The sequence below is a fragment of the Neopsephotus bourkii genome, unplaced genomic scaffold, assembly GCF_033783945.1.
Source record: "Neopsephotus bourkii isolate Nb327-2 ecotype Australia unplaced genomic scaffold, CSIRO-AGI_Nbou_v1 NB_1063, whole genome shotgun sequence".
Taxonomy (NCBI): Eukaryota; Metazoa; Chordata; class Aves; order Psittaciformes; family Psittacidae; genus Neopsephotus; species Neopsephotus bourkii.
This window is the reverse complement of record NW_026901551.1, coordinates 296,712-308,771: the sequence shown is the minus strand read 5'-3', so window position 1 is coordinate 308,771 and position 12,060 is coordinate 296,712. Positions and strand designations below refer to the sequence as shown.

The 12,060-nt window shown below is 58.0% G+C and overlaps 1 protein-coding gene across 1 annotated transcript; it reads left to right on the top strand.

Moving 5' to 3' along the window:
• The first annotated feature begins 8,777 nt into the window (after window positions 1-8,777).
• Window positions 8,778-11,799, top strand: ANKRD33 (ankyrin repeat domain 33). Its single transcript, XM_061361829.1, has 5 exons — window positions 8,778-8,812; window positions 9,755-10,150; window positions 10,339-10,468; window positions 10,802-10,942; window positions 11,021-11,799. Exons 2-5 carry the CDS (start codon window positions 9,860-9,862, stop codon window positions 11,797-11,799), a joined length of 1,341 nt encoding a protein of 446 aa, XP_061217813.1. The 5' UTR covers window positions 8,778-8,812; window positions 9,755-9,859.
• Window positions 11,800-12,060: the final 261 nt, after the last annotated feature.

Below are 12,060 nucleotides of genomic sequence, written 5' to 3'. Positions count from 1 at the left end.
GTCCATCTTCCGGACGCAGGAGGGAGCTGCCCGGACGCATCCCTGCAGAAAGATGCTGCAGGACAGCGGCTGCAGATCCAAAGGGAGCTGCAATGATCTCCATGTCAGAGCATGGAGGAAGCCCCTGTGATGCCTGCCAAGTGGTTCCCAACTTCCCTGGGTCGGGGGACGGGAGCTAATTGAGAGAGGAGCAGCATTAGCAGATAAGGGAAGAGGTCAGCGCCGCCACGCTAAATCCTTGACCTGTTGTTTAAGAGGTCGGGCAGAGCTCAAGAGACTCCTCCAGGTCAATTCACTCAATTAGAATATTAGGAGTTGGAGGCAGGAGCTCGGGATTGAGGGTTCCTCCCTTCTCCTGCTCACGGGGGCACCGAGAGCAAGGATTATGGCCTGGTGGGCAAGAGGACGTGCAATGGGAGTCAAGGAGCGGAGATTTATTCCCACTCCGGATGGTGTAAGGCCACGTCTCTGCTCATACCCAGTGTTACAGGATGCGGCACCTGCCCCAGAGCCAGGAGCCCAGACTCTGGCATTAGGGATAAGAGAGGAGAATCCATGGAAGTGTGTCCTCAGCCTTGTGCAGCCACTTGCAGCCAGCATGTCCCATCAGAGGGAAGAACCCATTCCCATCCCTGCTAATGCTCCTTATCCCTCCCCTCTGCTATCCTTGTCTCAGGGAGAGGGGACAGGGGCATGTAGATGTGTTGGCAATTAATCTAATTCCATTTAATGGGAGGAAGGCAAAAGCAAAGGCATCTCCTGGGAGGACGCTGGCCAAGGCTGAGGACGTGAAGGTGCTCCTGCTTTCACAGGCAGAAGTGAGGAGCAGCTGAGACCTGAGTGCTCAGAGGGGAGGATTGTTCAGCCTATGGAAACAGCATCTTTAAGAGCACATCTCCCTCCTCCATCCCATCACAGATGGATCCCCTCCATGAGCAGTGGGCTCATGAGAACAGCACCCACCAGCTGCCTGCCACCCATGGCTCGTGTCCATGGTGTTCCACAGAGAGAAGCAAAGGCTCTGTCTATGGTGCATAAGCAAAGGTTGCTCCTGTCCAGGTGCCAAGAGAGCTTTATGAGCATAAAGAAAAGCTTTCAGCAAAATGAGCACCAGAAGGAATAGATAAACACTAAGGAGATATTGACTTCTGTTGAGGTGAACGTCAAGATTTATTGAGCTGGGGAGGTAAATATTGACCAAGGCAAAGCTAAGGTCAATGATTAACTCAAGAGATGATAAATCAAGGCACAATGAAACATGAACTCCAGGCGGGTGTTGTCTCAGACGTTGTGAATGTCTCCATTGAGGAACCTCTGCAGGACTTCAAACCCATTGCGGCTGTGCCACTGAGCTCCAGAAAGCAGGAAGGAAGAGCTTCATTGTGATGGAGAAAGGCCTAAATCTAAAGATGTGGGCCTCAAACTTGGTGAAGGTTTGGGAGAAGAGAAGGTGGCTTCATCCCAGTACCTGGATTTATGACAGAAACCAACTGAGTGACTGTTCCCAGGCTTACACAAGTCCAGATTTGGTCCTTCTTGCTCATGGAGATGGAAGCTCTCCCATGAGTTGAAGCTGTGCTGGAAGCAGAAGAGGGCTGAGGAGGAGCTACAGGCTGAAGGAGCAGGGTGGATGCATTCCAGAAGGCAGATGTGGGATTTCAACCCCCAATTCCCTCCTCAGGGTGAGTGGAATCAAAACCCCAAATGTGCAAAGGGGAGGGAGGAACGTGCCAGGAACGTGCATCAGCAGCTCCATCGCTTCCTTATATCCCCAGGGTCTCCCATCCCCTCCTCCTGCCCCATCCCATGGCTCTGCTCGCCAGGGACACCAGGCTGCCAGCACCATTCCAGCAGCAGGGATGTGTCGTGGCCCTGCCTCTGGCACCAAAGGGAAGCGCTGATGGCAGCGGGGCTGACGCTTGATGGAAAGCAGAGCGAGAGCTCCCTTGTCAAGAGCTGTTCTCACTCGGGTTGCAGCGCCTGCACCCTGCCTGACCTCGGCGTGGAGGAGAATGGATTAGCTCAGATAGGAGAAACACCCTCATGGAGCTCTTCAGTGTGAAAGTGCAGCTCATGGACCAGCACCGCAGTGGTGGGAGCCAGCACATCGGCCCCCAGGTCACGATCCAGAGCTGGGATGATGGAGGTAGAGCATCATCATTCCCACCCGCAGGCAGAGCATCCCTAATGAAACAATTGGTACTTCTCAGCTCAGCTTCCAGGTGCTCCTTCACTGGAAAACATGGACAAGCTTAACCTGGTGCTGCATCTCCCTCTGCAGAACCTGCTCACAAGGAGCTGGGATGAGGGTGACTTTTCCCATGTGTGTAGCCACATCCCTAAGGATGGGGCCGGGCAATCTGGCAGTGATTAGGCCATAAGGAAAGCCCAAACCCTGCTGTGTTGCTTCAAGCATCAGCGTGTCACAGCTCCAAAGGGAGGTATTCCAAATGCCAAAGTCATCAGCAATAACCTGAGGGATGCCAAGGGGCAGGAGGCCCATTGGTGACCCTCAGAAAAGGGGAAGAAGGGGGCAATGTGGGCAGCGGGGTGGGATACAGGAGGATGGGTGGCACAGGGGGACACTGACACCGGCATTAGGAAGGTGAGGGTGAGGGATGGAAGTGGTTTGACCTTGGGGAGAGGACTCCGCTGTCAGCTCTCCCCTTCCCTGTGGAATCAGGGGCTTTGCAATCTGTCAGTGCCATCAGGAAGCACTTTTTATCCAAGCCCTTCATTTCAAACCTATCCAATGGTATCAGAGAGACCCCCATGGACATCTCGGGGTGGACACCAGAGGTACAAACACCCAGCAACCACCCATGCAGGACCGAGCAGACCATGGTCCATAGAGCAGTGACAGTGCCCTGGCTGGGGAATAGCATCCCGGGAAGCTCCCTTTCCCATCCCAACCCCATAAGCAGGCACAGGGGCTGCTTTCACCTTGTGCAAAGCAAGCGGGGGCATTTGGAACCCCCCCCCCCCCAGGGCTGGGTGAAGGGGTCCCCCCTCCGGGCCGGGGCAGAGCGTGGAGGGTCTGCATTGTTTTATCCACCTCCATAAATCACTGCTCTTTGTGGCCCCTTCCCCAGGCCCTGCACAATTCAGGTTAGGTTATAAATAGGATCCTGGGCTCTTTCAGGTTGATAAAGGCCAAGGGGGGGGGAGCAGCGGGGAGGCGTCACGACTACATAACACTTTCATTGCCCTGTCAGGATAAAGAATACCGGCGCTGCCGACCCCTCTTCTTGCAGCATATATCAGCCATGCTCCTGACACCGCCGTTCAGGCCAAACCAGGGATTACAGATCCCTACAGCAGCCCCTCCCCCTGCTTCCCAACAGGGCAGAGCCTTGGGATGCCCCAACCCCACCACTGCCATTTGGGCTCTGATGTGGTCTCAGTGCTGGTTGTACCAGAGCGTGGTCCCAGCGGGCACCCTCCGTGTGTGGCACCAGGAGCATCTTCCCCTGGGAAGGATGCAGCAGCAGGAGGAGGAAGATGCAAGCTCCAGGGGGATGAGATGGAGTTGCCATCCCGCAGCACAAAGCCCATTCCTGAAGGAGCATCCAAGGCTGGAAACGTTCAAATCGGAGCTTGTGACCTACCAGGGTCTTTTAGAGTGACAGCATCCCTCACATCCCTCACACAGAGCTTCGGGAAGCCCCAGACCATGGTCCCCTGCATCCAACACCCCTCTGAGATACCACACACATCCATCTCCGCTCTGTCACACGGACTGAATGCCCCAGGCCACACTCAGCCCTCGTTCCCAAGCACCCCAAGGCCGGGGGGGACTCATCCACCCCAGACCATGTCCCTCTGCAGGGATGATGCTCTCCCCCCAGGGCTGAGCATCCCAAAGCCTCGCACGCTGCCAGCATCACCGCCAGCAGCAGGATGCAGGGATTCACCCGTGACCGTGATGGAGGCGCTGCTGGGAGCAGGGGGAGGTTTGAGCTCCATCCTTGGGTGACAATGATAATCAGAGAGATTTATATCAGCCAAAGGGCAGGGGGGAACTGCAGGGAGATGGAGGAGGGCTCTGGGAGCAGGTGAGGTGGGACTCAGTGCAATGATGTTAACAAAAGGGAGGCAGGTCCTCGCTGCGGGGCTGCTCCCCATGGTGGGGCACTGGGTTACATTCCCTGCACCCTCTTTGCTCTCATCCCATCATTTAAAGTGCAGAATTAGGGGTTGGAAGAGACCAAGCTGCGAGGAGGAGCCCAACGGGGCAGGCAAAGCCCTTTAGGACCGTGGTGGTCCCATCCCCAGGGCTTAGCATCCCATCCTGCTGGGAGCACCGCATCCCCTGCCCAAACCCCCATTCCCAGCTCCAATGAGCCCCTTTCCAGGGGCAGGGAGGTGATCCCAGCCAAGCCCCGGCCGAGCTCAGGGACAAATCTGACACAGATCTGCCTTTAACAGCTCCAGTGATAAAAATGCCAGTTTATTGGAAACACATGGAGTATTTATAGGGGACATCAAAGCAGGAAGGAGGTTTACATAGCAACAGGGCAGATTAAGCAGAAGGCATCTGCTTTTTCGGCAGCCGGGGGGCTCTCGGGAGGCACCATAAACTGACCCTTTCATTCCCTCCTTTGGGAAAAGCAAAGGTTGGAAAATCAAAATATAACCACATGCCTGGCCATGTAAAACATGACAGGAATGGGAGCGTTGGGTTACAGCTGCACCCCGGCACGCGGGGCTGTAGGGGAGGGAATGGCACCCAGCATCTCCCACCACGGTGATGCTGGAAGAGGTCCTGCCTCAAGCACCAGGATTTCCCTCTAAATGGTGAAGGAAAAAGCCTTTTATGTGCCCAGAGTGCTCCACCAGGGGCTGCTTTGGGGTTTATTCGGGATGGGAAGCAGCACCCAGGTAGGGTGAGGAGGCGGCTTCTTGCTGGTGAGCAGAGCAGAGCCCAGCCCCTCACAGCTTTGTTCCTCAGTTTCCCCACTGCTGAAGCAGGGCTGGGATCACCGGGATACTCTGACACTGATGGGCCTGATCCTGCTTGGATGCACTGTTTCCAGGCAGGAACCATCCCTGCTTGCTTCCCCTGCAGCAGCAGCATCCCACCCAATGGGATGGGATGAGAGCAAAACCTCATCCTCCTGCTCCAGCCAGGATGCACACGGCAGGATTTGCCCCCTTGGAAAGGGTTAACCCGTGTGTGCTGGACACGGGGTGTCCACAGCCCTGCAGGGGCCTGGAGGGATGATGAATAGCTGGGGACATCCTCTCCTCCGCACTGACAGCAGCAGGGCCCAGCTGGGCAGCGCCGTTACCCGCATCCTATCCATCATCCTGCACTGGCCTTGTCACGTCTTGTAAATCACCAAACCCGGCTCCATCCCGGTCCCTTCCCCGTGCCCAGGGGATCCCACCCTTCCTTCCACGCCGTGATGCTCCAGGCGGATGTGGATCCCATCCCTGCACTCTCCCATTTCCATTTATTGCCTGCGTGAGCAGATAACTCAGCATCTATTTACAGAGCCAAGGACCCTGCTTCTCTCCCCATGCTCAGCCCCTCGGGGCAGTTGTTACGGTCCCGCTGGCCCCTGTTTTGCCCCAGGCTCCAAAAGGATCCCATGGAGCGACTGGAAATACCTGGAGGTGGCTCAGCCAAGCACTGAAACAATCAGTTCCTTCATTCACGCTCAGCACCACCCCATGGGGCCTTCACTGTGGTGCTGGGGCTCATTTCCAGCCTTTTCTCCTCCTCAGCCCCCTTCCAGGCTGTCGGGACCTCCCGGCTCTTCCAAGATCATGGAGATACCCTGAGCATCAGGGGAATAACGGGCATCTCCTGCACTGAGCCACATGGGACAGCGCAGGCACCACAGTGCAGCATCATCCCAGGGAAGAGCCGCTTCTATGGGGATTTGGGAAGCGACAGCCAGGAGGATGGGCTGGAAAAGCAGGGACGTGGCTGGGGACAGGGACACTGCATGTGATGGCCTTTACCTGCTGGGCAATTCCTTATTGTCCCGGCTCCTGCTGCCTCGTAAAGGGCCTGATGGATAACGCTCCTCATGGAGGCGCGATGCCGTCGCCCTGCGCGCCACGATCCATCTTGTTTATAGCAAGGATCCGGAGCCAGCACCATCTGCGGCACCAGGAACACAATTACCGGGGGGGGGAGCTGAGCCCCTCTCCTGCCAAACCTCATTGAGGCCTCCCCGAGCAGCCCTGAATCACCCCGCACACACCAGGGACCTCACGCTCCTCTTTAGCTATAATTACAGCTGGGAATTAGCAAGTCTGATTTCCTCCCCCTTCTCCTGTGCCATTCCCAGCGCTTCCCCACCCACTTCCAAAGAGAAAGAGAAGGGAGAAATTGGAATTGATCCCTGGCTCCGGGTGGCTGCAATTTAAGCAGAAAAGCCTCTTTCTTTGCGTTTCTTTGGGTGTTTTAACCCCAGGGTCCTCAATGAGACAGGACGGTGGGAATCAGGAGCATCCCACCAGCCCCTGCGGATGGAGACCGGCTGCATATGGAGCTGGCTCGATATCCTGCTTCCCAGAGCCCCATCCTGCACCTTGCTCCCCATACACCCCCTCAGTCCAGCTTGGGGCTGAGATGACATCCCAGGCGCCTGCCCACAGCCTCGGGTAAGGCGATTTACGGAGCATTCCAGGTAAATCCCAGTGAAATCCCCTGGTTTTAAGCACGTGCTGGAGCAGGCAGGCGGGTGCCTCCCTGCTCAACGTGTGGCACCTGGATGGGATGGCACCGCACGAGGCAGGAGCAGGGCAAGGGGTTATTGTCCCATTGCAGGAAACAGCTCCATGTGGTGGTCAGCAGAGTGCCATGGATGCAGGGATGGATGCACAGAGGCAGGGATGGATGCAGGAATGGATGCATAGACAGGCAGGGATGGATGCAGGGATGGGTGCACAGAGGCAGGGATGGATGCAGGGATGGATACACAGAGGCAGGGATGGATGCACAGACAGAGGCAGGGATGGATGCACAGGTAGATACAGGGATGGCTTTGTCCTCGCTGCTTGCAGACGGTGACATTCCTTGGCACACCAGGACCCACCATAGGAGGCAATCCCTGCTCCGCAGTGTTCTGGCTAAGGGAAAGGGATGCAGGCAGCAGGGAAGGCAGATGGTTTGGGTCTGCAGCCATGCAGCTGATGGGGAAGGCAGAGGAGGTTGCACCATGGTTAGGAACCCTCACATCACCCTTCACTACAAACCCCCACCAAGCCCCAGCAAACTCCAGCTTGCACCAGAACCGCAGCCGCCCTCACACAGTAAATCACAGCCTGACCCCACGTTTGCACTGCCCGCAAAGGGGTGGCTTTGTCACCTCCTCCGGTGACACCCAGCACTGATTTACAGCAGGGCAGGGACACTCCAGCCACCTCCAGCCCTTTCCCTGCTGCTCTGCTCCTTCTCCAGGCATCACCCTTGCGCAGAAGGTGTCACCACGGGGCCATTATCCAGCCCTGCCCATGCTGAGGAGGGCCAGGGTGAGGAGAGCCCGTCCCCAGGTTTAAATCAACGCCCTCCGCTTCCCTTCCATGCTGAGTTATTGCACCCTGGTTTTGTGATGGAGATGACCAGGCAGTGAGGGATGAGTGACCTGGGCCAGACCACCGGGCTCGGTGCTCCCAATGGGACCCTGGGCAAGGGGGGAAGGATGAGGGGTGTCCTCCAGCCCCTTCCTGGCCTCCATAACCTGCAGGGATGCTCCTGAGCTTCAGCTGGGGCTGGGGGGTGATGCTCTGGCAGGTCCAGTGCTCCGGGTCCTTCTCCCTATTAGCTGGGTTAGTTATCCTGGGACCCTCTGTTCAGGATGTCCCTAAGGAACAGGTTCCTAGGCAGGGAGGCTCCGGTGATGCCTGGAAGGATGCCACCATATGTGGGGGATGCTATGACATCTGGAGTATGTCGTCATATCTGTGGGGATGCTGTCACATCCGGAAGTATGCCATCACATCTGGAGGATGCCATCACATCTGGGATGATGCCATCACACCTGGAGGATGCCATCACATCTGGAGGATGCCATCACACCTGGAGGATGCCATCACATCTGGGATGATGCCAATCACCCCTGGAGGATGCCACGACGTCGACGCGCAAGTTTCTTACCCAAAAAGCACACCGAAAACCTCCTCCCGCGGCCTCCGGCATCCCCTTGTGGCAGGCGGAGGCTTTGCAGGGCCCCGTCGCTACCGGCAGGCTCTGCCCGCGACATCCCCCGGTGTCCCCCCGGTGTCCCCCCGTGATGTGTCCAGCAGCAGAGCCTTCAGCTCGCGCTCCCCAGCAGGATGCTCCCAACACAGGGGAAGCAGCTGGGATCCTTCATCTGCTCCAGATTTTCACGTTCAGGGGTGCAATCACAGTGACCTTTGGGACTCTGCCTTAGCAATTGCTGGAAATGGAGAGCGTGGCCTCCCACGATCTGCTCTGGGACCAAACTCCTGCCCTTGTGCCATGAAAACAGCTGATCCAGGGACTAAACGTGCCCTTTCTCCCAGCTGGCCCCAGCGTGTTAAACCCATTCACACCCAGCCAGCCCTGCAGAGATGGAGACAAGCGAGCAGCCAGGTTCCACATGGAATGCAGGAAACCAGCTCCTGCTGCTCCCTCTGAGGGCTTCAGAATCCAGGAGGATGAATGGGGAGGGCTGGCTGGAATTCCAGGGTTCATCCCATGCACCTGCACAGCCACAGGGGTTTGTGCCCCTGGCTGAAGCAGCAGCTCCCCATTTCCCCTGATTACCACCATATAAAGGGAGCTGGGGGGGGGTTGGCTGAGTCCCTGGGGGCTGCTCAGGCTGCAGCAGAGGTGAGGCAGGTACAAAGCATCCTCCTGGGCTGAGGGTGCTAAATCCTCCCCAAGCAGCCCTGATCCTGCTCAGGCTCACGAAGCCATTTTAAGCAGGGGTTTATCTGTGCTGAGCCCACGCCAGCGTGCGGCTCGTCACAGCTTTGGTGCCCAAAGGCCACCTCGGACCCAGAGCAGAGGCTTCCTTCTCACTGCAAAGGGTAAACGGGGGGGTTTCCACTGGTTCCTGCCAAGGTTTCCTTCCTGCTTGGAGCCAGGATGCTGCCCAGGCCAAGAGGGAGCCGTGGGGAAGGTCTGAGCCCCAGGTAAGGATTCCTCATTCCCAGAGCCTGGTTTGGGATGTCCAAGAGGGGTGGGAGGTTTTAATGGCATTGCAAAGGCTTTTTCCTTTCTCAGTGAATAGCTGGCTTCTATCCGGGGTTTGAATTCTGCTGCCAGGGCTGCAGGTTCCCTGTGCCATAAGGCTTATCCCTGGGGATCCGGGAGCTGCTCCGGCCTCTATTCTGCTGCTTGCTCACAAGGAGCTGGATTTATCCCTTCTCTTTGTACACGGCTCTGGTTCTGGTGCTGGGAAAGGTCTCTGTGGCTGTGCAGCAGTGGTGTGCCATAGGGTGGGATGGAGATGTGCCCATCCTGCTGGGGCTGTGTTCAGTGCCCTCATCAGCATCTGTACCTCCAGCAAGTCATTCCCAATCCCAGTTCCCACCTCCCCACCCACCTGGGACACTTCCCCACCTTTCAGCCCCCAAGAAGTCCTCCTGTTTTCCCTGCTCTGTGCTGGAGACGATGCTGTGGGGATGCTCTTTCCCTCGGCAGTACCCAAGATCCCAGTCCAAGGGATGGAAACTGGGCCCTGGGTGGCTGGGAGCCAGCTGAGGCTTCCCCATGGGATGAGGGATGCAGAGCTCACGGGGTTTCCACGCCTGCTCTGTGCCTCCACAGGAGGGTGTGAAGGGTCCTGAGGATCCCTGAATCCCACGGGAAGAGGCTCCTGGCGCCAGGCAGGGCTCGGGGCCAAGCTGGGCTCGCTCCCCCCGGCTGGGCCGGATGACAGATGCCTGCAGTGGGGGAGAACGTGCTTCCAGCCTGGATGCATCCGACCCGGAGCTGCACTACGAGGAGGAGGAGGAGGAGGAGGAGGAGGAGCCCTCGGACACCAGCAGCATCTTCTCCGATGACTCCGTCTATCCCTGCTATGAGCTCCCGCTGGAGGCCAGCGGTGCCAGGGCCCTCAGCCTCTACCAGTGCTGTGCCAGGAATGATGCCAGGCTGGTGCGGGAGAGGCTGGAGCAGGGGGTGACCAGGAGCGAGGCCACGGAGGTGGACGTCAACGGGAGGGTGAGTGGCCGGGAGGGTGGCTTTGACACGGGATGGAGATCCTGGGGTTGATCCCATCCTTGGAGCACCCCTGTGCATCCTCCCCTCCTGATCCTGCCTTGGGCTGGAGGGTGGAAGGGGGGCCAATGGGAGCATCGCAGTGGGGAGGATGCTGCGGTACCCCCATGCTGAGGACTGCCCCTCTGCAGAACGGGCTGATGGTCGCCTGCTACAAGGGCTTTGTGGACATCGTGCCCTTGCTGCAGCAGTGCCCCTACATAGACGTCAACCAGCAGGACAAGGATGGGAACACGGCGCTCATGATGGCTGCGCAGGCAGGTAGGCATGGCACAGCCCATGGCACCCCTTGGGGAGCGATGTGTCCCTCCATAAACCCTGATATGAGCTGTTGGGAAAGCCAAGGCTCCCATGGGATGTGATCACCCCCATAAATGCTTCTGGTCTGCCTTAGCAGTGGGTAAATGATGTAAAATGGAGATTCCTACAGCAATAAAACCATGGAATGGTTTGGGTTGGAACCCAACCCTTTCAGCCCTGATCCCTCCAAACCTCTCCCTCTTACTCCTCACTAAATCCCCGTTCTCCAGGGAGGCACCAGCAGTTCCCACTCCTTCACTGTGGCAACTCTAACGCAGCTTCTCTCTGGTTAAGGACACATCACCATCGTCAACTACCTCCTCAACTACTACCCAGGGCTGGAGGTGGACAAGAGGGACCCACGGGGCCTGACGGCGCTGATGAAGGCAGCGGTGCAGGGGCAGCAGGACTGCGTGACCGCACTGCTCCTGGCTGGTGAGGGTCTCCCATGGGATTGGCTGGGGGGTGATGCTGCTGCTCCGGGGTGATGCTCTCTGCATCCCGTGTCTCTAGGAGCTGACCTGCAAGCGGTGGATCCCATCAAAGGGAAGACAGCCAGGGAATGGGCAGCCTTCACCGGCCGCTTCGAGACCACCGTGCGCATCCGGAGCCTCCTGCGGCGCCCGCGGGCAGAGCAGTTCAGCACCATGTACCAGCCCGAGTGGCCAGCGCTGGCCGAGCTGGTGGCCAAGGCCCTGAGCCCCAAATCCAGGAGCAAGCGGCTGTTTGAGAAGATCAGATCCGTGTTCTCCATCAGCTTCCCACGCAACCCCGAGGAGGACGGCGTCCTGGACCACATGGTGAGGATGACGACCTCCCTGGCCAGCCCCTTCGTGGCCACTGCTTGCCAAACCGTCTGCCCCAACAGCCCGCCTGAGGTGGGCAAGAGCAGGCTGTCCGTGCCGGAAATCCTTGGGAAGCACGTGCTGGATGTGGATACGGAGCCAGGACCCGCCTCGAGCTGCAGCACCAACGCATCCTCCTGCAATGGCCAAGCCCCATCGGAGCTCCGGCTCTTCCCTCCGCACCGCCCAGCCAGGACCCTCCTGAGCTTCCTGCCCCTGTGGCTGCGGCGTGGGAACAGCATCTTCCCAGGGGAGCCGATCCCGAGGATCCGAGTGAGCAGAGACCCCTGTCCCCCTGCCCGCACCAGGCAGCGGAGCCCACGCGGGAGGGACAAGAACCTGCTGCAGCCTCCCAAGTGGAGGTACAAGGAGCTGAAGGAGGAGAGAAAAGCAGCCGAGGAGGCAAAGAAGAAGGAGAAGAAGGAGAAAGGGGGGAAGAGATGCTAAAGCAGAGGTTTCCTTCTTCCCTCCTCTTCTTTTTGTCCTTTTTCCTTCTTTTTATTCCTGTTTCCCCTTGATCTTCCTGAGCTCTGGATGCTGCCGTGTGTGTGTGGAACATGGTCCTGAAATGGAAGCGGTTGCCATGTTAACAGGATTGATTTGCTGAATAAAGCTCAGGGATGCCTGTCAGGCTGGCAGGAAGCTCCCCCATCACTGCCAGTGTCCCCTCTCCTCCCTGTCCCCCCCTCAGTGCCATTCACTTCCCCA